Consider the following 27,668-nt stretch of genomic DNA (forward strand, 5'->3'; position numbering starts at 1 on the left):
TATAATAAATTTTGTCTACATCTGTTCGTAGCTACTCTCACTGTCTTTCACTGTTAATATACCACCATACGTATATTCACATACTTATTTATCATTTTAAATTATTCATAATTATAAAATATTTCAAAGTGATATCTACGAAAAATTTCAGAAGCATCTCTATTTTTTAAATATATCATAATTATATATTTAGTAAAACTAAGTATGTCCATATACTCCATATATGGTCACATATTTAGAGTATATACCATCACAAATGGTCTAGTATGATTATATACATCCCGTATATACCTTTCGTTGTATCAAATATACTCTACATTATTAGATGCAGCAGCAGCTAGAAAAGCACGTGTAGAATAAATTTTTCATATATACAGCTCTCTCTGCTGCTCGGACGGTTGACACGAGTTGCCTACGGCCCACGGGCCAAGCGAGTGCCAAGCGGAAACAGAACTTCGCAAGGCATGGAGGCCCCCAAAATATGATCTTAGCACTCAACATATATGCGAAAGAAAATTAGAAGATCGATTGGACTAACTGAAATAGTTTAGTTGAATAAGTTGATCTGTGATTCTATTGAGAGTTTATGAATAAAGTGGATTATTTGTGCAGTTATAAATTAAATCAACCTTTTCCCTAAAAAAGTCCAAGTAAATCACAGACGAAGAAAAGACACGATGCCTTTTCTCGTGCAATCGTGACCGCTGCCTCTGCTGCTTTGACGGTTGACACGAGTTGCCTACGGCCCACCGCCCACGGGCCAAGCGAGCGGAAACAGAGCTTTGCAAGGCATGGAGGCGGCGGCTGCGGCGGCCGCTGCGCCGGAAGAGAGGCGGGGGGAGGAGGAGGAGGCGGAGTGGGCGTGGAGCTGGGGCGCTGGCACGGACGGGCAGCTGGGGAACGGCGGCTTCGACGATCACCATCTCCCGCAGCCGCTGCTGCTCCCCACCCGATGCCGCGGCCGTGTCTCCCTCGTCGCCGGCGGCGGCGCCCATGCCATCGCCCTCACAAGTACGCTCGGCTACATTTTTGAGCTGCCACCGTGGCCGGCTCTTCCTTCATAGCATTTGGTTTGGTCAGAAGAACCTTTTATCACGGATTACCCGTGTTTGCATCGTTGTTATATAGAGATTGTATCATTGTAGTGCTGACAAGTATAGCTCTTGCGTTGCTAGAATCAAAATTTTGTTTCTAAACGACGAGTAGTTTCTATAACCTTAGAAATATAGATGTAGGGAGCCCAGTTTGGTTGCAGATTGAGGTTGGCCTCCTAGCACCTCAAGCAGCCCAGCTCCTGCTAGGGCGTTGAATGATTACATCAGTTGAGTTGAACTCATCAGACGTTCAAGTTGAACTTTCCATCAGTTCCTGAAGAAATTATCTCTGCGTTATTTCTTTGATTCACATTACAATTTTACTCTGTCTCGAATCAAGCTTACAGTTGACTCAACATTTTCAGGTGATGGTGAAGTATTTACTTGGGGTAGAGGTACACATGGTCAACTGGGTCATGGGAACTTGGACAGTATCCCCCATCCAAAGTTTGTTAAGTTCCTTGAAAATCATAAAGTTACCTGTGTGTCTGCTGGATGGAACCATTCTGGATTTGCTACAGGTCTAACGCTAAAGCTATTCAGTTCTTTTTCATGTTCGTTTGAAATAATTTAAGTGGAATTTCTATAATATGTTCCATGTGCCTGCTGTTTTACGAAAAAAACACTTTAATCTCTCCTTGGTGCTAGCACTGTTTGTTTAAAATTTTTACAATTGCTGATGAGCTTTACTTTGATGTTTCTAGTCCTTATTTTCAGATTCTGGAAAACTCTACATGTGCGGAGATGGCTCATTTGGACAGCTTGGCACTGGCGATAACCACTCTAGGAACTTGCCGTTTGAAGTGGCATACTTTACCGCAAGGCATATTGAGAAACTTGCTCTAGGGATGCGCCATTCTCTTGTCCTATTGAAAGGTAAGTAAAACCATGGCAGTTATTATGGTAAAAAATCAATGGCGTATTTTTTTACAGAAACCACATGTTTCATGCACATTGGCTTTTTCATAATGAATAAACCTATAGTTGGAACATTTTTTAGAGTTGAGAGAAAACATTCCCAACTCCACATTGCTACCATCTTTCAAGTTACAATTTTGCTGGAGGGAGTTCCTCATTGGTGTCCATTGGGAGGTACATCACCTTATATGTATCTATGGTCCTCGCAAATAAAAGAGCTGAATGAGTTCTTTGTTGTGAATGATACCTTAATGCTATGCCCAGCAAAGGCCATATGAAGCAGGGACACAAAACAGCTGTGTTTCTGTGCAATTTTTTTCCTCTCCTCTTTCTTATCCGGGAGTTTGTGGCGTGGGCTCACCTTTGAGGCGTTCTGTTGTGATATGTTTTTGGCACTTTTCTTCTTTAATGAAAGGCAGAACTCCTGTCCCTTGGGTTCGACAAAAAAACCCTAACTAGAGGTGTTAAATAATCTTCTCATGAAGCACAGCAAGTTATGAATTTGCAGGAAAGCTGGAGGAGTTAGATCACCAGAACTGTAGGATCATAGCTTCATCTTTATTCACTACTGGTGTATATGCAAGAGATGTTGTAGGCATTCGATTATCGAACTGTAGGATTTGAGGCATTAGGTCATCTCTGGGGTCTTAGTGTCTTACTAGGGATAAAACCATCTCTCTTGATACACTGGCATACTTATATAAAAAAATTTCATATGCTTTACCTACTTGGCAAGTGATAACATTGTTAATCTTCTCTTTCTCAGATAATTCTGTGTATGGATTTGGCTCTGCAAGACGAGGCCAAGTTGGTAAATGCGCTTCGAGGAACGAAAAATCACATAATGTTCCTAGACTAATCGATGGCTTTTCAGACTTCAAGATAGTAAATATATATGCCAATGGAGATCACAGTGCTGCATTGGATGGTAAGCCTTGTAAAATCTGTAGTCATCAGCTCTCGTCTTCTCTTAGGTCTTGGACTAATGGTTTCCCTTCTGCTTGATGTAACAGAATATGGTCATTTGTACATCTGGGGAAGAGCATTAATTGGAGAACATGACAATGATCAACCTTGTGTGGTTTTACCCTCTTTGAGTATTTCTCAAGTGGCATTAGGATGGCATCATGCCTTAATTTTATCTGGTACGTGTGCAGTGTGTTACATTTAAATCAAACATTGTCTGAAAATGTTGTTGATTCTTTGCAATTTCGTGTTATTACAGCAGGAGAATTGTTCACCATTGGTGTTTACCGACACCAGAATTGTGATCTCCCTGCGCCAAGGAATGTAGTGGGGCAGCAATCAAACACAAGTGGAGCAAGCAGTTCTCATGATGGCTCATCTTCTCTGTCAGCTACGAAGAAGATTCCCAGTATTGATGGAGAACAGGTGTTGCAAATAGCTAGTGGGACCGAGCATTCTGCCTTTGTAACAGGTAAAAGTTCTTCTGAAGGCTGGAAATGTGCACATAAAAAAAGGACTCATGATGAAACTGACCAATTGATATTGCATATTTGAGCAGATAAAGGAACAGTCTTCACCTGGGGGTGGGGAGAGCATGGACAACTGGGTTTGGGTGACACCTCTGACCAGGTGGTTCCTCAGCGAGTAAACATAGCTGTTTCTTCTGGTCCACGTGGCGTTTATTGTGGGAGTGGATTTACCGTCGCGGTGGACTTAGATTAGTGCCAGATTAGTTTATTTATAATGGTGAAAATGAGCACGGAGGAGGATTGGGCCAGATGGACCCCTTTACCAACTGGGCTTTGTTTGAGCAAATATTTGGGTACCTTTCGTTTTGAGCTACACATTTGACTTCATACATCTTTACAAAGTGGAACATAAATAAAAAAAAGAGTGAACCATCATTGCATCGAACCATATTCTGGAATGGCTACAAACATACAATCAGTAGTGACGCATCTGGTTCTCGAGAGAAAACAAAACATTATCCCTCCTTATATTAAAAAAAAATATCCCTGGATGCTGTCTTGCAAAAGGGTTAGGCTGCTGATCGCTGACCATACGATGAAGACAAGGTAGCAGACAGCAGCAACCAATGCCTTTCTACAGAATCCAGCCATACACAACGGTGGTAGGCGCTAATCTGCTGGCTCCAAGAGGTTACACGACTCTTGATGAAACCAAGCGGCCCGTTCAACTAAAGCATGGGTATTCTAGCCATGTGTTAGCTCATCATACTGTAGTTGGTAATAGTCAAATCCAGAGTAAACAAAGAGGAGTGTGCTCAGAGCCTGAACGTTGAAGCAAGGAAAGGCTCCAAGGAAGTCCATTGATTACGTTGCGGAAGGCAGTACGATTCGGTCAGAAAATTTGCATCGCCATGCCTCCTCCCAAACGCGAGGCCTGCTGCCTTGGGATATTCCGGTTGGATGTCCCTCCGACGATCAGGACGTGGACGACGGCGACGGGGGCGCCAATGAGATCGCCGGGTCGGTGTCGCCTGATCTTGGATGGTCTTTTAACGGCAGCGTTGTTTGCCTGGATATTCTGGGGGTCTAGCTGAATGTTCTCACAATATTCCGACTTGATTTCTCCATTTTGTTTCAGGTTTAGCGGTTCGACGGAGAAGATTTGACTTGGTGTGGTGTTGGATTTGGGGCAAAGATTTTGGGTTTGACGGGTCAAATTATAGCGATTCCTCAGCCTTTTATGTTGCCGCTTTTGAAGCCTAGTGACATTTGATGGCTACCGTGTGTATCATATGATGTGAACGGCTGAAAGTTCATCTATGATTTGGAACCTGCTAATTATTCCCGGCTGACCCCTCCACTTGATCACTCCAGGCTTAGTTTAGGACGGCATTAATTTTATTAGAAGGACAAATAATTCAAAACTATCAAAGTGAATTCAAATATCTTATTAAGCTATTGTCTTTTTTGCGAAACTTATCAGGCATCTCAACCTCACGATGTTGAAGTATCTGGAAAAGAACACTTCAATTGTATTTTGATACTCCCTATATGTATAATCTTGTGAATAGACACAAAAGCTTATCTTTTTTCTGTTCGTTTATTATAAACTGGAAAGAAATGGTGAGAGAAATCTCCTTATTACGCAGTGCCACTGGCCACTGCTCTCACACCCCCTCCGGCTTTTCGTCTGTTCGCTCCTCCTCACCCTCACAAAGAATAAAGACGTCTGAGATTCTAGGCGTGAGGAGGTAAATGTCCAAGAAACAAACACTTCCATTCGAGTCATAGTCTGTTCTTTCCGCGGAGAGGGAAGGGGGTGAGGGGATGGAGAGGCGCAATGATGGTGGCGGCGGCAGTGGCGGCAAGATCAAGATTGGTGTCTGCGTCATGCAGAAGAAGGTGAGCGGTTGGGCCTTTGGGGAAACCAATGGTTTCCTGGCTGAATTTTTGAGTTCTTGGTGGTTGCGTTTCTTGTCACTGTTTCAGTTTTTTCATTAATGCTGGAAATCTTTGCAGGTTTCGTGTTCTCCCATGGAACAGATTCTTGAGAGGCTGCGCGCGTTCGGGGAGTTCGAGGTATAGCTCAGAAATGGGTCGTTCCGGCGGATTATCGTTTGCGTTCCCTTCTTGCTGACTACTTGTTCGGTTTTTTTACCAAATAATAATAATAATAAACAAAAGCGGATACAATGATGGATGGGATTTTTTTTGGGGACACAATCCAAGCTTAGCCGTTTACCATTATCTTTTGCGAACAAGCTGTTTATCAAATGATATGGAATGAGATGCGGTAATTATACAATCTGCGAGTTTGTTTCACTTTCTGTTGCATGCTATATGGAAGGTTGATTTTTGGAAGTTACATTGTTCTATCTAATGAAACTTTAACTCTCCAGCAGAAGATTGCTTGTTATTTTGTAACATCATGAATGTGCTACCAGCCTACCATGGCATGGTCCAGTGTTTTGCTTGCGTTAAAGCATATGTACCATCCAATTCCTAATCTCTGGTTTCTTTACCTTTTTTCCTGAAGAGACTGAACCGTTTTGTTTATACTTTATAATGCTGAAGGTACATATGCCAGGTATATGTTTATTCTTCTGGCCCTGTTGGTGTTCAAATGTCTGAACTCTGAAACTCTTTCGCCCACAAGTACAATAACTAGTATTCTACTGATATAAAGAGTTAAAATAATATGCTTCTACTTTATGGGTGCAGATTATAATTTTTGGCGACAAAGTGATTCTTCAAGATCCCATTGAGAGGTATGTCAAGTGCGAAGCAGAAGTCTTTTATCAAGTCTGGCTGCAAATTTTCTCTTTATAATTAAGCAGTGAATTATGCAGAGATAAATTACTTGAAGGATAAGATTATAATAAATAATATTAACTAATGGATTACTCCTGTAGCATAATTTCTTAATAGTTAAGCAAGTAACTAACACTATCTGTCCACGCTGTATAACATATTTGGGAATTTTTGAATTTGGTGGTGCCAAATAACTCCGTCATCCATGAGTTTATAGCAGTTTACTGTTTTCCAATGGGACCATTTTCTGTATGTTTTTTAATTAAATCTTATCAGACATCTTTGGATAATGCATAGTGCACCATCCTAATTTCAATTTGTTATTAATTCATTACACTGACTGCTACTGTTTTTTTTGACAGTTGGCCTTTATGTGATTGTCTAATCGCCTTTTACTCATCTGGGTATCCACTAGAAAAGGCAGAGAAATATGCTGCTTTACGAAGGTTAAATATCTCCTCTGACTCAAGTGTAGCATTTGTGAAGTGTTGGATCTAAATGTACATGAGATTTAGTATTTTCTAGTACTCAAAGGAACTATACTAGTATTACGATTATGGACAATCTGTTCCATGTGTGACTTCTATATGGAATTATGGATTATTAGTCATAGTCCTAATCCAAATACACTTTCTTTTAGCCTGCAAGATATGCATCATTCAAAGTTTCCCTTTTTTGTCTTTTTAGAATATCATTGTGAAAGATACTCTGTTATGATTGCCTCTAAATGCACCCTTGACTGATAGTTTAATCTAAACCAGCTCTCCTAATAATAACATTTTTGAAATTCCTATCATCGTGGAATTTATTGTCCTAGATGAGAGTTCCTCTATGCCCTTTGCCAGGAGGTCATAAGTGAACAAATGAAACAGAACTTCAGAACCTATATTTCCTTAGTGTATTTTCCTTTTGATTCTTGCTTGGGAGAACATGCAAGTGACAAATACATTTGATTAGAAGTAAGAGTACTCATGTTAAGGATTTTTACTATTTGATGAGTTACTTTTCTTAGATATTGTTCTTTAGGCCCTTTTTGGTGAATGAGTTGGTCCCGCAATACCTCCTTCATGACCGCAGCAAAGTATATCAGGTATTAATATTTCTAGTACTTCGGACCTCAGATGAGTTCCTATCGTCTCTTTAGATGCTTTTAATCTGGATGATTTCTCCCGGTTTATAATGGTGATGCCAGTTTAAACCAAACGGAGAACAATACATTATTTTATAAATAAATGTTACTCATTAGCATATATTCTAGGTTGATTTCATGGCAACAGATGATTTTATAGTCCAACTGTACTTATGTTGTGGTAGATTGGATGGGGATTAGCAAGGGGTTGAGGCGCATTCGCCCTCTGTTAGGAGGCTCTGAACAACCTATTAAGGGGGGTAATAATATTTCTTGCTTAATTCTCGAGGACTTCAGCCGTGCTCAATATATAAGAGTGGCACTGACAAATCTCCTAATAAACTGCAAATCTTTCATGCCTAATGAGCTCTAACTTATTTGCTAAACAAACTCTAACCAATGCTTATCCCCTGAACAAACCAAAACACACGATAATTACTCTAGCCACTTGTGGACGCAGCTTGCGCTCGTATGTTGTGCCCAAGAAAGCATCCACAACAACTTACTGAAGGGTCCTGTTTTCATTTGAAACAAACAGAAGGGACTCTTTTCTTGCTTTTCCAAACCAACAGACTTGTCTTTTTTTTTTTCTCGAACATGCAGGAGAACTGTGTGTCGTTGTATTAATAGATAGAAATAGTCCGATTACATGGCGAATCCATGGCTGGGGTTTGTTTTCTGTTACAATCACGCCCTTGAAGAATTGAACTACCACGCACTCTCCTCACTGCAACAGCTCCCCTAGCACTTCTGCCGCTGCCATCTTCCACAAGGTTGCTTGTTCAGCCACTTCTTGCAGGACAAGCTGGGTTCTTGGTTGGCAACCATCAAAGATACAGCGGTTGCGGAGCTTCCAGATCGACCATGCTGTGAGGATCATCAGTGAGTTCAGCCCCTTTCTGGCCATCTTCAGCGCTCCTCGCACAGCCCACCGCCACCGATCTTGGAACACATTTGAGTCCTGTGATGGTGCAAGGAATGTCTGATGAACCCTAGTTTGCAAACTTTTATATGAAGGTTTTATTGTCTTGTACAACGGTCCAAACATACTTTATGTTGTTCCAAAATGTTGATGTTTCTTCTTGTTCCTTTTTTCTTGCTGTTTAGCAACTTAAATCGTATGGGGTTCCTGTTCCAACATATGCTGTCGTCAGAAGAGAGTACCCTAACCAAGAACTAAACTACTTTGTTGAGGATGATGATTTTATTGAGATCCATGGGAAACGGTTTTGCAAGCCTTTTGTGGAGAAACCCATTGATGGTAACATCTCTTAATTTGATAATTTAGTAATTGCTTTCTCTTGTTCTATTTCTTGTTGATTATTCTGTCTTGGACTAGCAGAATCATTTTCATTTGGCTCAATACATGCATGACAAAAAAGAAGAGAAAGATTGGTGTAGGGCTTAGAAGACTAAGCTTGAGGTCAAGGCAGGATGCTTTATTTGAACTTACTACTCGAGAAAGGGAAATAAATCCATCCCATATGAACAGTACTTAAGTAAACATGTGAACAGTCTAATGCTTTTGCCCAGTAATTTATTAAAATTCTGTAAGGCATCTCAATATCTCATTAACAAGTGCACCTGGACCTTGCAGTTCTACAGATCATCAAAAGATTATCTGGTATTTTCTAATCATTTTTTTTGACTGCCGAAGCATCTATAACATGCTGAAGCCTTGGCACTTTACTGTATAAAATTTAAGTGTTTTTTCTTCCAGAGTCCAGATATTCTAGCTAAACTTCGTATTTAATAGATACTGTGATTGACAGTTCTTTTTTCCCCTTTTATCTCTTTTTACAAATTTATTCTTCATCTCTAGCCTGCCCCAACTTGCTTGGGGCTAAGTGTTTGTTGTCGTGTATTAAATTTACAGACAGGTTATTCTTTCTTTTTTGCTAAATTGTGTTTCTATTCATTGTAGTGCACACCTCATACTTTCCGTGACTCTGAAAACTCTCCTCATTGACTCTGCAATTATTCTGTAATGAATTCTTTATTTGGATCGTTTCTCTATTGCGAATTAGTCAGTATTGATGCATGCAAAATCTGCCCAATATAATATCCAAAACTACTGATCTCTTTACTGCAATTCATTTTTTTCCTACTGTATCTTTGTAAAGTAATCGAATAAACATGGTTATGCTCCTTACAATTGTTATTATATGAAGGTGATGACCATAATATAATGATATACTATCCGAGCTCAGCTGGTGGAGGAATGAAAGAACTGTTCCGTAAGGTAATGATTTGTTACCTTTAAGTTCAAGTTGATACCGTGGGTATGATATGAATGTGGCCACCTGGTATGGAATTCAATATTTCTGTTAATAATTTCACTCATCATAATTTTATTATATTAAAGCATTTATAGACAATATAATCTAAAATAACCTATCAGGTGATGTGTTTTATGTTCTAATATCTTGCGTATCCACTTTTGTTCCTGAACTGATGCCATCAAGCTTCCTCACTGTCTTATGTTCAGAACTTCAGAATATTCCAGTGAACTAGCATCTTTAATGTGTGTTCAGTGTAGTATACTGTTAGATAAACGATAAGATGTTGGCTTTAACAATACAAAGTATGTGGTTATTTTACTCGAGTGGTATAAATGAACGAGTTCATGCCTATTCTTCTTATCATTAATATGTACTTCAAGGTGTGCTTATCATTAATGTGTACTTCAAAACTCCTCCAAAATTTGTACTTCATGCCTACAGGAGAAACAGATGTCAAGGAGGGTCTTATCATTAATGTGTACTTCAAAACTCCTCCAAAATGAACTGACCTGACGAAATTCTTCAAATCAATACATAGGTTGGTAATCGATCTAGTGAGTTTTATCCAGATGTGAGGAAGGTGAGGCGAGATGGATCTTACATTTACGAGGAGTTCATGCCTACAGGAGGGACAGATGTCAAGGTGGCAATAACTTATTACTTCATATTTTTCTTTGTTTACAGAAGTGCCCTCTCCTACTGTTATCCTAAAAACAACGAAGTGCTAACTATGGAACCTAACCTTCATGTTATAGGTTTATACAGTTGGGCCTGGATATGCACATGCTGAAGCACGCAAGTCTCCAGTTGTGGATGGGGTTGTCGTGAGAAATTCTGATGGAAAAGAGGTACCGTTTCTTGCCTTAATGTGACATGATTAGTCTCATTCTATAGATTAAACCTCTCTATAACATGCCAACTGAACTCAAACCCTTTTCATGTAGAGAAGGGTGTGTTTCCCTTTACATGCACAATGTTGCACTGTTGCATTATATATTCTTTTTCTTGCTTGAAGGTGCGCTATCCTGTTCTATTAACCCCTTCTGAGAAACAAATCGCAAGGAGCGTTTGCCAAGCCTTCAGACAAGGGGTACAACTAAAACTCTTTCTACCAAGTTACTCTGCATGTATGATATGGTGAAAGTTTACACTAGAACTTTATATATAATTGTTATCCTATGGGATGTGAAATAACTCTGGACAAATAGAATTTTGTTGTTGAAACCATTAACAAGTTCAGAGCTTCAGATATCTTTGAAATACCAGCAAAATTTGTTCATTTGCAGAAACAATTACATGGATACATATAGTATGCAAGGGCAATAAGGAGGGAGGGAGGGTGGGAGAGGAATTTTGTGTGTTCGAATGTTGGTATCATTTAAAAGTTAAGGCTTGTCAATCGACCATAATGTCAGTTAAAACTTTATAATACAGGGAGCTCTTTATTGCTCTTGCATTGATATATCATGGTAGTGTTCTATTGAGTAAGGCACTTCTTACATGATCCATATTTTTATGATCAAGTCAATCTCTAAAATGGAAGAGTCTATTGAAGGTTTGTTTAGTTATGTCCCAAATTATTGAATGACAGCAATGATGCTCCGTGATCTTCTTTACATCAGCTTGCATTGCAATCTGGATGAGCAGAACCCAAAGCTATCTGCGTCAGGGTTACACTACAGTAACCAACGTGATTATTTTTTGTTGTTTTGGTATATTTAATATGTAATTAGTAAGATATATCATTTGTTGTCACAGTTATACCAAAATTAATGCAAACTCTGTGATAAATCAAGGTTAATGGATACCAGATTAGTAATAGGTTGTTTATTGGAAACTAGTGGGACGTAAAAAATTTGTCAAAAATAGTATTGATAACTGTGGTCTCAACTTCCCAATCATTTCTTTCTGCAGGTGTGTGGCTTTGATCTTCTAAGGTGTGACTTGGGAGAGGCAAGATCCTATGTATGTGATGTGAATGGCTGGAGTTTCGTGAAAAGTTCATACAAGTAAGCATTCTGTGCAGCGACAAATATTGTGACTTTTTACACTGGGTAAGGGCCCTTACTATATCTTATTTAGAGGGTGAGTGTTTTCTAAATCCAGGTACTATGATGATGCTGCATGCATTCTGAGGAAAATGTTTCTTGATGAGAAAGCTCCACATATTTCATCAACCATTCCTGCTAGTCTTCCTTGGAAAATCAGTGAGCCAGCCCAACAATCTGAGGCTGTGCGATTTCGTGAAAGGGGAACTGTTGGAATATCTAGGCCATCAGAAGAGTTACGCTGTGTCATAGCTGTTATACGCCAGTAAGTATAATAATTAAGAACTTAAATCTTCAAATCCTGTAACCATCAAGCTGCTTTCTGATACTATAAAGGGATGCCTACTTCAAATTATGCAAGTGGGGATCGCACACCAAAGCAGAAGGTGAAGCTAAAAGTAACTGAAGAAAAGCTTTTGAAACTGATGTTGAAATACAATAGTGGAAAGGCCCACGCAGAGGTGTGTCAACGAGCATTACATCATTTGTTCTTTTGCTTGCTGAACAAACCTTTTTATTGTAATTGTTTAGGCAAAGCTTAAAAGCGCCTTGCAGCTGCAAGATCTGTTAGATGCAACGAGAATCCTTGTTCCGCGAGCTAGGTATGTTTCTACAGTTTCAAGATTGCTCATCTGTTATGGTTTTTGAACCTTTAAGAAATCACCTTATCCTGGCTATGGATATGCTGTTAGCTGATTCCAACCCTCACTGTTTTCCATCCAAGCAATAAGCCATTTGCTCCCATACGTTTTTTGGTCTGTGGCAAGTATATCTTGGTACCTTTGAAATATGAAGCATATTCATGAATATTTTCTCTTGTATGTCTTTGATAAAACGAGAAATTTGTCTATAAACTTTAGATCTGGTCGTGAAAGTGATAGTGACGTTGAAGTCGAGCATGCAGAGAAGCTACGCCAAGTTAGAGCTGTCCTTGAAGAGGTAAAATAGTTGCTCAAGTATTAACATGGCAATGTACTACTGACCTTGTAGATGGTGCCTATTTGCATATCTGATTTAACTTCGACTGAACCAAATGGCAACACAGTAGGCCGGCCACAAGCTTCTAAGATCCCTTGCACCACAGCACCAGAGAAGCCACACATTTGCCCCTCCAAGATGTTCTATAAATGTCTTGGGTCTGTGGTGTAGTTCCATGGAAACACAAGCAGTAAGATGCTTCTAGTGATACCAAGCCAAATCATCACAGAATTGAAGCCCTTTCACTGTGACTTGTTGACCCTTTCATGCGCATTTCTCCCTTGATGAGGCATTTGTATTAAAGCACACAATAATATGTATCTACTATCCTCTGTACATGTATTCTCTGCAAAAAATCATTATTATATTCTTAAATTCTATTATAAATTTTCTGAGACATAAGTTCCTCTATGGCCTTCAGGGTGGACATTTTTCAGGTATCTATAGAAAGGTACAACTAAAGCCATCAAACTGGGTCCGCATTCCTAAAGATAACAGAGAAGGGGAGGAGGAGTGTCCAGTTGAAGCCCTAATGGTTCTTAAGTACGGTGGTGTTCTAACTCATGCAGGAAGGAAGCAGGTTGAGTTTATTTTCCCTTTAATTTTTTTGTTATTTTGTAAGTTATGTTTTGGCTAACAAAATGGACACTGCAACCTCAATTAGGTGTCTGGTGTCATTTTGTATGATATTTGGGTCATAAATGGTTGTTGAATTATCAGTTTAACAAATTGCCATTAATTTTTGCATGCTCTGAAATATATGACACACCTGATGAGCTGTTGGTTTTTTTGAGTAACCCTTACAATGCTCCTTTTTCTCTCCCGGATGCTTTTGATTGATTGCACAGGCAGAAGAATTGGGAAGATACTTCAGAAATAATATGTATCCAAGTATGTCCTTCTAAACTTTGGTCAAGTTTCTACATTGAATTTTCCATATTCTCTGTCCTGTTGTTTTCCTTTCTCACTGCCAGCGGGGTCGGGTAAGGGGCCTCCCTGTGATATAGCCATCTAGGCTCGCAGGGGTGCTCCTGGTCGTTTGTGTGTGTGCATTGAGTGTGTGTCTGTGTGTGTTTAGTGTTGGAGTGTGTGTGCAGGTGTGTGTGGGTGGGGTGTGTTTGTTCTGAGTCCTGCTTGACTCCTTTTCTCCTACTATGAATACAATGATACGCAGCTCTCCTGCGTATTCGATTTTTTTTTCTGTCCTGTTGTTTGTTTCTGAAGGACTATTTTGGCTCGACGGACTGGGTTTATCTGAAATGCATGTCTCAACTAGTTTACTAAATCTTTCTGTACCCCATCCGTTTCGGCTTAGTCTTCACTATATCTTCCAATCTTGGTAGTTTCAGTTTTACTGAACTTAATTGAAACAAAGTAAATCTCTCTTGCAAAAAATTTAAGTATTTTCTGTTAGGTCTGGTAATTTCAGTTCAGCTGCTGAAATTGCAGCCAATTCTTGATTTTTTGCTGTCAGCTAACCAAAAATGTTTCCCTTAGTTGATCATTGGTACCCTTCTTATGCCCTCCTCCTTTTCTCTTTTGTTAATTTGGATACCATTCTTGATCAGCCTTAACTGAAATTCACCTGCCAGTCTTTTGTAGTTTTTCTGAAAACAGCAGGGTCAGATCATCTCCATTTCCTTGAATAGCTAGCACCATTGTCTTATCATTTATTTGATGCCTCTCCTCTTTGGTTAAGTTTGTGCGTCCTTTTTGTTCTAGGTGAAGGACCAGGATTGCTTCGCCTCCACAGTACATATAGGCATGATCTGAAGATATACAGTTCAGACGAAGGTCGTGTTCAGGTAAATGGTAGTGTATATTTTTGCACCCTTAGTTATCAGAGATGAATGACAGTGAAGATTAAATGTAAATAGTTTCCTCTTCTGCTTGTGTATGATAAATCATGTTCCCTATGAATCAACATACTGACAGAGATGTCCAAGAGTATGTCATGGAGTAGCTAATTCTGCTTCTGAGTCCTGAATTTAAATTAGGTGACTTCATCTTAGACAACCGACAAATTTAGATTTTTTTTCAAACACGCAGGAGAGCTGCGCATCATTGTATTAATAAAAAGAAAGTGTTCTGAATACATTCCGACTCCACGGCCTGGGTTAGTTTTTTGTTACCGACAAATTTAGTTATGTCCACATATATAGTATGCCCCAAATTTATGCTACTATGACAAGATTTGAAAAAAAGATCTACAGTGGTATGGTCAACATTACCTAGCATCTAGTTTTCTAGTTGCCTTTCATATACAGAAATACTTGTGCAAGTCCTATTGTCCTAATTAGGTGTATGTTTTGATGCATTTGTGGCCTATGTGACACGCCACATTATAGTATTCCACTGCACGAGAATTGTGCAGAAGTGATTATGTTCTAGCAGTTCATAAACGGTAATGTGTAATTCCTTGGTTGCATTATCTTGAATGTTTTTCCCAAGATCACCTGACATTGTGATACTGAAAATCTATTTGTATTGCCCTGTAAACTGTCAAATGGTTCATGTAAAATAGTGTTTTCTCATTGAATTGACTTATAACGGGCATGACATCCAAGAAAAAAAAATTATATCAGGCATGTGCTGGAGTACTCAGACATTATCCATGTCAGAAAAGAGCTGATTTTCTGGTCCTTAATGTCTTCCATCATTTTTCTTGTACTTTGAATTCTGGATTGACTGCTTATGTCATGGTAGTTGTTATATCTTAGATGTCTGCTGCGGCTTTTGCTAAAGGTCTTCTTGATTTGGAGGGGGAGTTAACACCAATCCTGGTCTGTTCCTCTTCTGTAAATCTAAATTGGTCGGAGCAAAAAGCATGACCTGAATTCACCTGATTTTACTATTGCCAGGTTTCACTTGTCAGTAAGGACTCGTCTATGCTAGATGGACTACAGGATGGTACTGGTGACATAAATGAAGCAAAGGTATTCTTAAGATGCTGTTACACATACTAGGAATTGTTACTTTTCAATTTTCAAGCTTTAAATTAGTCAAGGGAGTCAAATGGAGTCAGAGTTGCCAATGAATCAAATGGAGGCAACTGTGAAATTGGGATAAAACAATTTATTAGAAGTATGATGTTATCGTTTAATATTTGAATCTAAAGAAGTGTGATCCAACAGTAATTGGAAAAATAAATTTAACCATGTATGACAGTAATGAAATGTGAAAATAAGCTAGATTGCAACTATCTCCATGTGTATGATCTTGTGCATGATCCATTTATATATCGGCACTGTATTGAAATATGAATCATCTATAAACTTTTTCGCTATGTCTCTAAAGATACCTGATTTTTTGCAGGCTCGGTTGTATGATATCATCACATCTTCAAAAGTTGCAAATTGTAATGAACCTGTGGAATTCCCATGGATGGTTGATGGAGCTGGAGTGCCTAAAAATGCTGCTCAGCTGCTCACAAGTTTGGTATGAACATTAGATATCTTTTGTTTTCGTTGAGTTTTTCATAGAGGATATTTTTCTTTCCACTTGAATTCTTTTTCTATACTGTATCATTATGAGTTCCTTACTATACTGAGAATTGTTATTATATCTTGACCTGTATGGGTTACTTTTGCAGTAACTTTTAGTGTCAACACAACTGTAATGATGATAAGTTAACATTGTCTTATCAGGCTGAATTGACGAAACAAATAACCGCACAAGTAAAGATGCTTTCTGATGATGAAGATGAGAAAGCTGCAATAGATAGTGATTCACCGAATCATCCTTATGATCAAGCAAAGGCCCTGGGGAAAGCAGAAATTGATAAGGATCGTATTTCTGCTGGATTGCCTTGTGGCAGTGAAAGCTTTCTTTTGATGTTTGCCCGCTGGAAGAAACTGGAGAGAGATCTCTACAACGAAAGAAAAAAGTATGCTGTCTACTCTTCTGGCATTCTCTGAAGGAAATGCAGCCTGGTGTAACCATTGCCTATTTTTTTACGATGATGCAGGCGCTTTGACACTACGCAAATTCCTGACATATATGACTCTTGCAAGTAGGTAAACTTATGCCAATCAGATAATGTTTCTGTGTTTCTCTTTGTAAAAGAGTCTTGCGTATGTATTATTTAGATCTTTTAGTTATATATCCAGGTCCAGGTCCTTTTGTTTTCTTAGAATGAACTTTCAACAAATTATTCTGCACCCTTCTTCAAAACTGAAAGAGTGTCTAATTCATTCCAAACCCTAATTGGGTATAGAGGTAATGTACATGGGCCTCCATGGGCCACAATACTCCAACACCCCCCGCAGTCTGAACAACCGGCGCAGCGGTGTTCAAGACTGGACAAGAAGAGAGTACAAAGAGCAAATACCCCCCGCAGCCACAACTAGCCACCGGCTACGTTGAGGCTGGATCGAAACTCCGAGAAGGTCGAGGAGGGCAGCCCCTTGGTGAAGATGTCAGCAAGCTGGGAGGTAGTCGGGACGTGGAGGACCCGTACATCGCCGATTGCGACTCTGTCGCGCACGAAGTGTAGGTCGATCTCCACGTGCTTTGTCCACTAATGCTGGACGGGGTTGGTGGAGAGATACACGGCGCTGACGTTGTCGCAGTAGACGAGTGTGCTCTTGGCGAGCGGGCTGTGTAGCTCCGCCAAGAGCTGCCGTAGCCAGGACGCCTCCGCTACGCCGTTAGCGACAGCCCGGTACTCCGCCTCGGCACTGGAGCGAGAGACAACCGGCTGCCGCTTGGACGACCAGGAGACCAGGTTGCCGCCCAGGAAGACGGCGTAGCCGGAAGTGGAGCGACGAGTGTCCGGGCAGCCAGCCCAGTCAGCGTCGGTGTAGACCACCAGCTCAGCAGAAGACGAGCGGTGAAGTACCAAGCCGAGGTCCACAGTGCCACGGACGTAGCGGAGGAGACGCTTCAGCGCAGCAAGGTGTGACTCCCGGGGATCATGCATATGGAGACAAACCTGCTGGACAGCGTAGGTGAGGTCCGGCCTGGTGAAGGTGAGGTACTGCAAAGCACCAGCCAGACTCCGGTAGGTAGTAGGATCAGCCACCGGATCACCCAGATCAGCGGACAGCTTCGCCTGAGTGTCGACAGGAATGGAGCAGGACTTGCAATCAGTCATCCCAGCCCGCTCCAGGATATCGAGTGCGTACTACCGCTGGTGCATGAGAAGAACAGACGGGCGAGGCTCAACAGTGACGCCCAAGAAGTGGTGGAGCTGACCAAGATCCTTCATAGCAAACTCCTGCTGCAGAGAGGAGATGACACTCTGAAGCAACTGCTGACTGGAGGCGGTGAGCACAATGTCATCAACGTAGAGCAGCAGATAGGAGGTCTCATCCCCTCGGCGGTAGACGAAGAGAGACGTGTCAGACTTGGCCTCGGTGAATCCCAATGTCAGCAAGAACGTGGCGAACCGAGAGTACCAAGCTCGAGGAGCCTGCTTCAGCCCATAGAGAGACTTGTTGAGCCGGCAGACCATATCCAGACGACTTGAATCAACAAATCCCGCTGGCTGAGAGCAGTAGATGGTCTCTAACAGAGTGCCGTGAAGAAACGCATTCTTCACGTCCAGTTGGTGCACAGGCCAAGAGCGCGAGAGCGCAAGCGACAGGATAGTGCGCACCGTAGCAGGCTTCACGACTGGGCTGAAAGTCTCATCATAGTCCACACCAGGCCGCTGGGTGAACCCCCGGAGAACCCAGCGAGCCTTGTAGCGCTCGAGTGTGCCATCAGCCCGACGCTTATGCGTCCAGATCCACTTGCCAATCACCAGATTGCAACCAGACGGACGCGGCACGAGGTCCCACGTCTGGTTGGCAAGAAGAGCTGCGTACTCCTCTTCCATCGCGCGACGCCAGTGAGGATCCGCCAAGGCGTCGCGGACAGAGGAGGGTATCGAGAGACCCGCGGCTCTCCCTCGGCGGCGGAGAGAGTTGCGGCCTGAGACGCCATCCGCCGAGTCACCATGGGATGGAGATGCCGAGGATCCCGATGGATGACTGGCGGGTGGTATACCTCCGGCTCGGCCCGAGAGGGAGCCGGAGGAGGCGGCGGCGGCGACGGCGTCGGCGCCGGCGTCGCAGGAGCCTCCGGAGCAGGAGGCGGCGCCGAACGACGCCGGTACACCTGCACCGGCTCAGCGTACCGCTGTGGTGTCGGGGCCGGCGCCGAGCGACTCCAGTACACCTGTACCGGCTGGGCGTACCGCGCAGGTGCACGTGAAGGCACCGGGCGGCACGACCGGAGGTCCGGGGACCGCGCGTGGCGCGACCGCGGGCACCGGGGCCGCGCTCGACGCAGCAGGGATCACCGGAGACGGTGCCGGCGTGCCGGGGAAACCTGTAGGGAAAGGACAGACAGGTAACAGTGGCTGAACCACCGGGTCAGTCGGAAACAGAGTCTCCAGCTCGGGGTCAGGAGAAGGTGTAAAGGAGGTAGAGTAGGGGAAATCCGACTCGTCAAAGACGACGTGTCGGGAGATCAGAACGCGGCGAGAGGTGAGGTCAAGGCATCGGTACCCCTTGTGGTCAGGGGAGTACCTGAGGAAAACACAACGAGTCGAGCGGGGCGCCAGCTTGTGAGAAGCGGTGGCGGAGGTGTTAGGGTAACACGCACACCCGAAGACCCGAAGGTGGTCGTAGCGAGGAGGGGTACCGAAGAGAGCGTGGTGTAGAGTGGGAGCAGGAGAAGCAGTGGACGGGAGACGGTTAAGCAGGTAGGTGGCGGTGTGGAGGCTCTCAGCCCAGAAGCGCGGGGGCAGAGAGGCCTGGATCAGAAGGGTGCGCACGACGTCGTTCGTCGTGCGAATCATCCGCTCAGCCTTGCCGTTCTGAGGAGAGGTATACGGACAAGACATACGCAGCTGAACACCCCGAGACAGGAAGAAGGACCGGGAGGTGGAGTTATCAAACTCCCGCCGTTGTCACACTGGACGGCCTTAACTGTGAGGCCGAATTGAGTGGACACCCAGGCAAAGAAGTGGAGGAGGGTGGGGAAGGTCTCAGACTTGACGCGCAAAGGAAAAGTCCAAGAGTAATGAGAAAAATCATCAACAATGACCAGATAATATTTATAACCAGACATGCTGAGTACAGGAGATGTCCACAGGTCACAGTGAATCAGATCAAAAGCATGCGCAACATGCGAAGAGGAAGAAGAAAACGGAAGTCTAACATGACGACCTAACTGGCACGCATGACAGAGGTGCTCAGCAGGAGCCTTAGTACAAGGAGCATCGGTACTACGGCTGAGCTAAGCCAAAACGTCGCGGCCGGGGTGACCAAGCCGGCGGTGCCAGGTGGTGGAAGAAGGTGTCACGGCAAAAGCAGCAGACAGAGAAGCCGATGGCGAGGCAGCGGAAGCAGGAAGCCGAAGGGTGTAAAGGGGCCCCGGGCTGTCACATCGGAGAAGTGGACGCCGGGAAGCCGAATCCTTCACAGTAAGACCAGAGGAGTCAAATTCGATAGAACAGGAGTTGTCAGCAGTAAACTGGCGAATGGAAAGAAGGTTGTGAACCATTCGAGAGGCAACAAGAACATTAGGAAGACGAGGAGCAGAACCCACGGCGGTGACAGGAAGGCAAGACCCATCACCAACCATGATAGAAGAAGGACAAGAGGGGTGTGGGGGTCGGACAAAAGAGAGGATACCGGCATCAGGAGTGGTGTGGAACGAGGCACCCGAGTCGGCGATCCACTTGGTGCTGGCCGGCGGTGTCAGTCCCATGGTGCTAAAGGACTGCGCTAGAGCGGCCTGGTCCCACCCCCCAGGCCAGGTCGGCTGCTGGCTAGGCTGAGCGGGCGGGGTCCAGGACGGCGCGAAGAATGGAGTAGCACCAGTGAACATGGCCGCCAGCTGGAGCTGAGGACGAAGCCCCCCTGCCGGACCCTGGAACGGCCACATCGAGATGCGCCCTGACCAGGGGTTGCTGAAGGATGGCCAGGGCGTACCTCCAGGGGCAGGAGCAGGAGTAGGAGCCGAGGTCGGCGCGCCCCGACGGTCCTACCACCACCCCGTCGCCGGCGACATCCACGCCCCCCCCCCCCTCCTCCGGTCTGCCCGGCGGGAGCAGCCCCAAGGAGGGAGGTGGCAGGAGCAGCGGAGGAGGCCGGTGGAGCAGCAATGAGCGCGGCGGGGCTGGGTGAGGAGGATCCGGGCGCGAGGCCCCTGGTGATCTCCTCAAGGGCGAGGTCGTCCCGGACCTGCAGGAAGGTGGGAAAGGGCCTCTGGCGGGTGATCTAGCACTTCAGGTGGTCGTAGGTGCTGCTCAGGCCCTGTAGGACATTGAGCACCAAGACCCGATCGGACGCCGGATCCCCGAGGTCGTAAAGAGCATCAGCCATGCTCTTCATCCGCCGGCAGTACTCACCGACGGAGAGGTCCCCTGGACGAAGGTGCGGAAAGTGGCGTCGAGCTGGAGGGCGCGGTACTCGGCGTTGCCGAGGAACTGCCCCTCGAGCGCCACCCAAGCCTGCCGCACAGTGCCGCCGTGGGTCCTGACGAGGTCCTGAAGATCTAGGGAAATGGTCCCGAAGATCCAGGACATGGCGACGCTGTCGAGACGCAGCCACGCCACGTCCCGCGCCTCGATCGGCGAGTCGACGAGGACGTGGTCGTCGAGGGCGTAGCGGCGGAGGGTGAGGAGGACCTGGTCCCGCCAGCGGCCATAGGAGGAGGACGCGGGGTCGAGAAGGACGGAGACCAGGGCGCTGATGTTCTGGACGCCGGCAACCTGGAGGTGGAGCTGGGCGACCATGGGGTCGGTCGGGTCGTACCGGGCTCCAGATCCAGCGGGCGGGGCTTGGAAGGAGGAGGAGGTGCCGGGCTCAGGGTCGACGGGCTGGCCGGAAGAGATGCGGAGGTAGCGCTCCGCCTCGGCGACCCGGAGAGCGAGGGCGTCGGCCGTGGTGCGCTCGTGTTCCCAGGCGAGGGCTGCCGCACGGACCCGCTCCTAGGCCGCCGAAGCCTCCGACTTGGCGGCGAGGAGGGCCGCGGCGAGAGCGGCGTCGGCCTGCTGTCCACGAAAGGCGGCGGCGGAGAGCGGCCCATCCTCGGGCGCCATCCCGAGGCCAGAACGTGCGACAGCGGCGGCGGCGGGATCGGCGCCCGCGGCCGGCAGCAGCCGCATAGCGGCCTGCAGGGCGGCCGGATCGGCGCCCGCGGCCTGCAGCAGCTACGCAGCGTCCTGCAGGGCGGCCGGATCGACGGCGGCGCGCGGCTGGGGTCCCGCAGCCCCGGCGCCCACGCCAGCTGCTGCTGCGGCAGGGGCGGCGTCGGGCAGCAGGGGGCCCAGGGCGGCAGGAGCCCGGAGCAGAGGAACCGCGGCGCCCACGGCGGCACCCGGCGGCTCCTGGAGCAGAGGAGCCACGGCGCCCGTGGCGGCTCCCGCGGCCGGCCCAGCGCCCGCTCCCCCCTCGAGGACCAGCCCGGCAGCGGGAAAACCGGGTGGCGGCGGCCTTGCGCCGGCGGCCCAGGCGCCCACAGCGGCGCGAGCGGGAGCAGAGGAGGGGGAGGAAGAGGAGAGGGGAGGGAAGGAGGAGAGGGGAGGAGGAGGAGGGGCCGGCGGCGGCGGCAGCGGCGGCGGGCTGGAGGGGAGGAGGAGGAGCAGACCTAGCTCTGATACCATGAAAGAGTGTCTAATTCATTCCAAACCCTAATTGGGTATAGAGGTAATGTACATGGCCTCCATGGGCCACAATACTCCAACAAAAACTACTGGTGATATAACTTCCAGTTCTCTTTGAACCAAATATTGCAAAGAGGTGCTGCCTTTGTTTCCTGATAAAGATCATGTTGAAGTATAAAGGAAAACCATAGCTTCTTATATTTGGTATTTTGCAACTTAGTTAATCGTTTGCCTCATTATCTGTATTCTGTAAACTGAAGTCTTACGAGTTTTGCATTTCTTCATTTCTTTGTATCATAGTCATCTTTATACTGATGTGTTATTTTCTCAATAAATGTTTATACTGATGTGTTATTTTCTCAATAAATGTTCTTGTTTGACAGGTATGACCTTCTTCATAATTCACATCTCAACCTTACTGGCCTGAATGATCTCTTCAAAGTTTCTCAGGTGAATCATGTTTCATGCCTTTAAAATATACCACAGATAAAAAGAAAATGTTAGATCTTGACCGATTTATGCCTGCTCAATTAATTGCTGATGTTCTGATGAAGACATCCGTTCTTTTATTATTAGGCATACAACTGACAGATTGGGTGTGATAAATTTTCATGTTATATAGTGTATTTAATCCTGGGTTGTGAATGAAGCTTTCTCATTCCAATTATCGTAATCCATTTCTGCTAATTAATCTGTTCTGTTATTACTCTTTCATCCAGTTGCTAGCTGATGGTGTCATTCCCAATGAATATGGAATAAATCCAAAGCAGAAACTCCAAATTGGCTCAAAGGTACTGGTCTAGGGGTTGCATTTTGCATGTTCTTTATTCGAATTTATAGTAAAACAGACTAGTTTCTGTTTTCTGTCCATAATCATGTCGCTGTTTCTTCTGTCATTACCTATAGATAGCACGCCGTTTATTGGGAAAGATTCTAATTGACCTGCATAACACAAGACGAGAGGTTACTGCTGCTGCTGCTGAATCTAACACACATAACGATACAAAGGCAGTGTCATCTACAAAACGGAAAGAGAGGTGTTACTATGAGGATGTTAGGAATGAATGTTTTGAAAGATCTGGCTCGAACAAGAAGTCTATTGATCTAGATGACTCCCACAAGGAAACAAAATACTGCCTGGATCCAAAGTGAGTTATTAAGCAATTCCAGTTTTTTTTTTCTTTTTGAGCTGTATAACATATACCAATTAATTTTATTGTAGGTATGCCAATGTGGTTGAACCTGAGCGACGTGTTCGAACAAGGCTCTATTTTACATCAGTATGATAGCTGATCTGCAAATTTTGAACCATATCATATAACAGTTCCCGATAGGAAACATAATTCATTTTCACATTTCCAAAACTTTCAGCCAAATCAGTTTACCCTGTCAGTGTAGTATTTAACATTTTGAAGCAAATTTTGCTTAAAAATTCTAGTGATAATCAAATATACACATATATGTTCTTGTTCAAGTTATCATGAACTGAAAATGTGCCTTGTTTTTTTAATAATATATGGTAGAGATACTTCATTTGGTAGTTTTTGTTATGTATCTCTAGCCTAACCAACTTGCTTGGGACACAAAACCTTTGTTGTCATTGTTTCTTCTTGTAATGTCTTATCCTCTCTCATAAGCGGAACTCAGGATTTCTTTCTTGGCAGGAATCACATATACACTCTCTAATGAATGTAATTCGCTATTGCAATTTGGACGAATCTCTGAATGGACAAGAGAGTCTTGTTTGCAGAAGTTCTCTATATCAGCTATTTAAAACACGAGAACTCGACTACATGAGTTACATAGTCCTGCGTATGTTTGAAAATACAGAGGTACTGTGATGTTCCTAGTCATATGTGTGAATCCTTACATCTGTTCCCTTTTTGTATACGTCTCAACTTCACCCAAGAGAGACACCAACCCAATCGTTCATTTTTCTTCTTTAGAAAAAAATTGTGCTATTACTTGCTGTAAAATACTTCATCAGATCTATAAATAAATAGCCATGTAGTTTTCAATTCTTGCTACAATCCAGTTATGAAACTCAACATGTCCTCAATCCTTATCTTTTGAGAAAATCATAAGCCATGAGCAATTGAAATCCAGTTGATCTTCTATATCAGATTACCCTGCATTTATTTTTATCGAGTGCAGTTTGACCGTCCAAATCACGCTTTGACTTGCCCAACAATTAGTCCAATAATATATTAATCATGTGCCACAAATTTGGTGCCACTGGATTTATATTTAAAAAATACTATCTATTGATTATGATTTATAATTATCAATTATATTAAAGAAAGAGTTTACGGTAAAAGATCCATTTTGTATAGTCAAACTACACCCACTAAAACTGAACTGAGGGAGTATCTCTGTGTGTGAATGCAACCCTATGAATCCCTTGGAAGCTGATACTATGCAAATCATATCAACAATCTGCCTATACCTACTCTCTAGTTCAGTGATAGCCCTGCGTGCCTGAATAATCAAGTTGTACCAATATAATTAAATAGTGGACAAGAACATGGCAGTAACTACTCAGGTGCATTTAGCTGCTTGTAATGCTTCTAGAATTAATCCATGGTACTTGTGAAACAACTAATTTTCTTTTATTTTCATCTCTTAATGTAAGGCTTTCACTACCATAGTATTCTTGACTCAGTTTAAAAAATGTGAAACTTTTAGAAAACGTGACAGGCAGTCAGGTGCATCTAATATTAAATAATGTTGATTCTTTTGCCAATGGCACGGCCATTGCAGGTACCTTTGGAACACCCAAAGAGGTTCCGTATAGAGATGACATTTAGTCGTGGTGCAGATATAAGTTCCTTGGAGGTAGCATTTATTCCTTTCAAAAGCTTGGAAGATGTTTGTTTCAATACTTCTAATGATTTACAAGAATATTTTTTCTTGCATCCGTGACCACACTATTCTTATGTATCCGTACAGACTGGAGGCAAAGCATCTTTGCTACCTGATGACCATACAATGCCAATTATGGAGCCAGAGAGACTGCAGGAAGTTGGATCATATATCACCTTAGACAAATTTGATAAAATGACACGCCCATTTGCAATGCCAGCTGAAGATTTTCCTCCAGCTGCTCCTTCCCAACCTTTGCCGGTCCGCTTCTGCAAGGATATCGAATTACAAGGAGGAAGATCGGTAATCTCTAGCCCTGTTACTATGAACACGACCATCAGTGGACAAAAGCTTTTTTGCATTTGTCTTTTATTCTGATTGCTTTTTATTGTTGCGGTAAACCGTAAACCGTTATTTCTTTTAGAAATAGCTGATATAACTTTAGGGTATCAGTACTAGGGTTCCAAAAAATGATTCTGGTTACTGGCCTGGAAACTAGAACCAGCTTAGGCATTTATTTCAGGACTAGTATTAGCGATGTAGGTTCGCACTAGACTACTCACTACTAGCTCTCAAATCATCTTATATGCCTAAATGCTTCTGTTTGCCTCTAGTTTATTGAAAGCAATGAAGATTGCGTGGAATATTGGATTAGATTGATTGAGAGATAGGTTTACAATATATAAGTTAACAAATTTTGATAGCAACATCTACAAACCACTCAGAGATTATTGCGTTGTATGAAGCCGCACGTGAATGTGTTTGGCTATGGCGTGTGACTGACCATATCCAGAAGTCATGTGGTTTTAGTCCTGTTGATACTCCCACCATTATTTATGAGGATAATGCAGCATGTATTGTACAAATGCAAACAGACTATATTAAAAATAATATGGCTATGCATATATCTCCTAAATTTTTCTATACTCACAAACTCCAGAAGGAGGGTGAGGTGAATATCTTGCAAGTCCAGTCATGTGACAATCTAGCAGACTTGTTTATTAAGTCTTTACCAGCTACTGTATTGGTATGAGATAATTTAGAGACCTGCGGGATTAGGGGTGAGGAGATCTTGTGGTTTATAGAAACAAATACCAAAACAAGATCTCCTCATATATCTCTAACTATCTCTTTCCATCTATATCCCTGGCCGGCCGGCTGTACAAGCCTGAGCGCTGGGCCTAGACACACATGCATACATGCCTTGCTAACATTTATACACCAAACTTCAAATTTGGAAAAGGAATATTTCCCAATTTTGAAAATTCAAAAAGAGAAAACAAGCCAGATTTTGGAAAGGAACCTGGCTAGTTGTGGTTATGGCACCATGATATGTTCTTTAGCCTCATCATAAGACAAATGGAGTAGGAACACTACAAAAATATAGACATGACTTTCGATCTACTACCATGTGGAACAGTCTGATTTTATGTGGCAATACTGATGCTATTGCATTTGAAAGAAACCAATCTGAGGGAACATTTGCAGAACCTCCAACTTAGCTCGGGACATCCAAAAATTTCATGTTATTATACCAAATTTAAGCTATCTGTAGTAAGCTCTCTGATTCTGTGAACAATCAACCATGTAGAAATTGTTACAAGATTGTTTACTTCTTTTGGCAATCACCCAATGAACTGGTCATATTGACAATTGGACACCACTGATTGTTTACTTCTTTTGGCAATCAACCAGTCATATTGACACCACCTATGAACATTCCGTCAGACACATGTTATCTAATGGCTGTTTCCCTCTTTGAACAGCTGACCCAATTCGATTGTTTTGTTTTGACCAAAAAATTGTAATATTTGGTACTTTGATTTTTCATTTCTACCTTGCCATTTGATGATTTACTACCTTGGATTCTCACTGAATTTCCTTTTTAACTTATTTCAAAATTTGCAGCAGCATAAGTCAGATATCCTCAGTGGTATTTTGAAAAGAAAGACAAAAAAGCTTCAGGAATAGCATGTAACCACCCAGCTGGACTTCAATTTGGCTAAGTCGTCAGGCATAATCTCAACATAAGGCCAGCAGAGCATGTTGTGCATATAATATAATTGTGTGAATAATGGGTCCTGTATGTGTACAGGGTGCTGCAGGTAGCTTGTTCAGGATTTACAGTTTCAGGAAGGCTAAATCTAGGCTCTGTTTTTCATGTCCCAGTTGCCCAATGTACAACCAAAACTTTGCTTGCTTAGTTTATACTAATACGAGTTAATCAAAATTTTTGTTGAAAATTCCCTGAAAAACTCAATCTGAACCTATTTCATGATGTTGTGACCGTTCAGTAGATTTGATATGATTCTCAATTCCTTAAAAAGTAATTTGATGGTGTTAATTCAAAGGAAAAGTCCCATATTCTGTTGTATGGGGAAGAGTGACCATGCATTGATATATTTTAATTCTTCTGCCCCTTTTTTTGTTGACAACCCTTAAATGTTGAATGACAGAATGTCTACGGCTAAGGTTATAGTTAGCATTAGTACAGTTAATTTCTTTAGTG

At 43.4% G+C, this 27,668-nt stretch overlaps 2 protein-coding genes across 8 annotated transcripts; both read left to right on the top strand.

Moving 5' to 3' along the window:
• Positions 1-730: 730 nt before the first annotated feature.
• On the top strand, positions 731-3,893 carry LOC112894385 (ultraviolet-B receptor UVR8). 3 transcript variants are annotated; one of them, XM_025962080.1, is made up of 7 exons: positions 731-1,011; positions 1,460-1,615; positions 1,812-1,970; positions 2,779-2,940; positions 3,026-3,157; positions 3,238-3,450; positions 3,538-3,893. In XM_025962080.1, exons 1-7 carry the CDS (start codon positions 792-794, stop codon positions 3,699-3,701), a joined length of 1,206 nt encoding a protein of 401 aa, XP_025817865.1. In that variant the 5' UTR covers positions 731-791; the 3' UTR covers positions 3,702-3,893. The 3 variants fall into 3 exon arrangements, with proteins under 3 accessions (XP_025817865.1, XP_025817866.1, XP_025817867.1); XM_025962081.1 differs by having other exon boundaries at positions 3,241-3,450; XM_025962082.1 differs by having other exon boundaries at positions 845-1,011; positions 1,799-1,970.
• Positions 3,894-5,076: 1,183 nt separating this feature from the next.
• On the top strand, positions 5,077-27,414 carry LOC112894074 (inositol hexakisphosphate and diphosphoinositol-pentakisphosphate kinase VIP1-like). 5 transcript variants are annotated; one of them, XM_025961666.1, is made up of 31 exons: positions 5,077-5,350; positions 5,468-5,527; positions 6,170-6,216; positions 6,622-6,705; positions 7,286-7,349; positions 8,496-8,649; positions 9,560-9,630; positions 10,209-10,313; positions 10,426-10,518; positions 10,686-10,760; positions 11,585-11,679; positions 11,777-11,983; positions 12,080-12,179; positions 12,250-12,320; positions 12,579-12,657; positions 13,118-13,276; positions 13,545-13,587; positions 14,419-14,501; positions 15,417-15,479; positions 15,558-15,632; positions 16,012-16,134; positions 16,344-16,582; positions 16,664-16,708; positions 22,681-22,747; positions 23,017-23,088; positions 23,204-23,445; positions 23,520-23,577; positions 23,962-24,129; positions 25,058-25,132; positions 25,247-25,462; positions 27,068-27,414. In XM_025961666.1, exons 1-31 carry the CDS (start codon positions 5,276-5,278, stop codon positions 27,128-27,130), a joined length of 3,171 nt encoding a protein of 1,056 aa, XP_025817451.1. In that variant the 5' UTR covers positions 5,077-5,275; the 3' UTR covers positions 27,131-27,414. The 5 variants fall into 5 exon arrangements, with proteins under 5 accessions (XP_025817451.1, XP_025817455.1, XP_025817452.1 ...); XM_025961670.1 differs by lacking the exons at positions 23,520-23,577; positions 25,058-25,132; positions 25,247-25,462; positions 27,068-27,414 and having other exon boundaries at positions 23,962-24,117; XM_025961667.1 differs by lacking the exons at positions 5,077-5,350; positions 5,468-5,527; positions 6,170-6,216; positions 6,622-6,705; positions 7,286-7,349 and adding an exon at positions 7,371-8,405.
• The last annotated feature ends 254 nt before the right edge of the window (positions 27,415-27,668 follow it).

This window comes from Panicum hallii, chromosome 5 (assembly GCF_002211085.1).
Source record: "Panicum hallii strain FIL2 chromosome 5, PHallii_v3.1, whole genome shotgun sequence".
Classification (NCBI taxonomy): Eukaryota; Viridiplantae; Streptophyta; class Magnoliopsida; order Poales; family Poaceae; genus Panicum; species Panicum hallii.

What these genes read in the sequence shown, in the direction of transcription:
- LOC112894385 (XM_025962080.1), top strand. Translation starts at nt 792, where the DNA reads ATGGAGGCGGCGGCTGCGGCGGCCGCTGCGCCGGAAGAGAGGCGGGGG. An exon ending in CCATGCCATCGCCCTCACAA is followed by an intron (nt 1,012 to 1,459) that starts GTACGCTCGGCT and finishes CAACATTTTCAG; the next exon opens with GTGATGGTGAAGTATTTACT. An exon ending in TCATGCCTTAATTTTATCTG is followed by an intron (nt 3,158 to 3,237) that starts GTACGTGTGCAG and finishes GTGTTATTACAG; the next exon opens with CAGGAGAATTGTTCACCATT.
- LOC112894074 (XM_025961666.1), top strand. Translation starts at nt 5,276, where the DNA reads ATGGAGAGGCGCAATGATGGTGGCGGCGGCAGTGGCGGCAAGATCAAG. An exon ending in CAGGAGGGACAGATGTCAAG is followed by an intron (nt 10,314 to 10,425) that starts GTGGCAATAACT and finishes TTCATGTTATAG; the next exon opens with GTTTATACAGTTGGGCCTGG. An exon ending in CAGAAATAATATGTATCCAA is followed by an intron (nt 13,588 to 14,418) that starts GTATGTCCTTCT and finishes TTTTTGTTCTAG; the next exon opens with GTGAAGGACCAGGATTGCTT.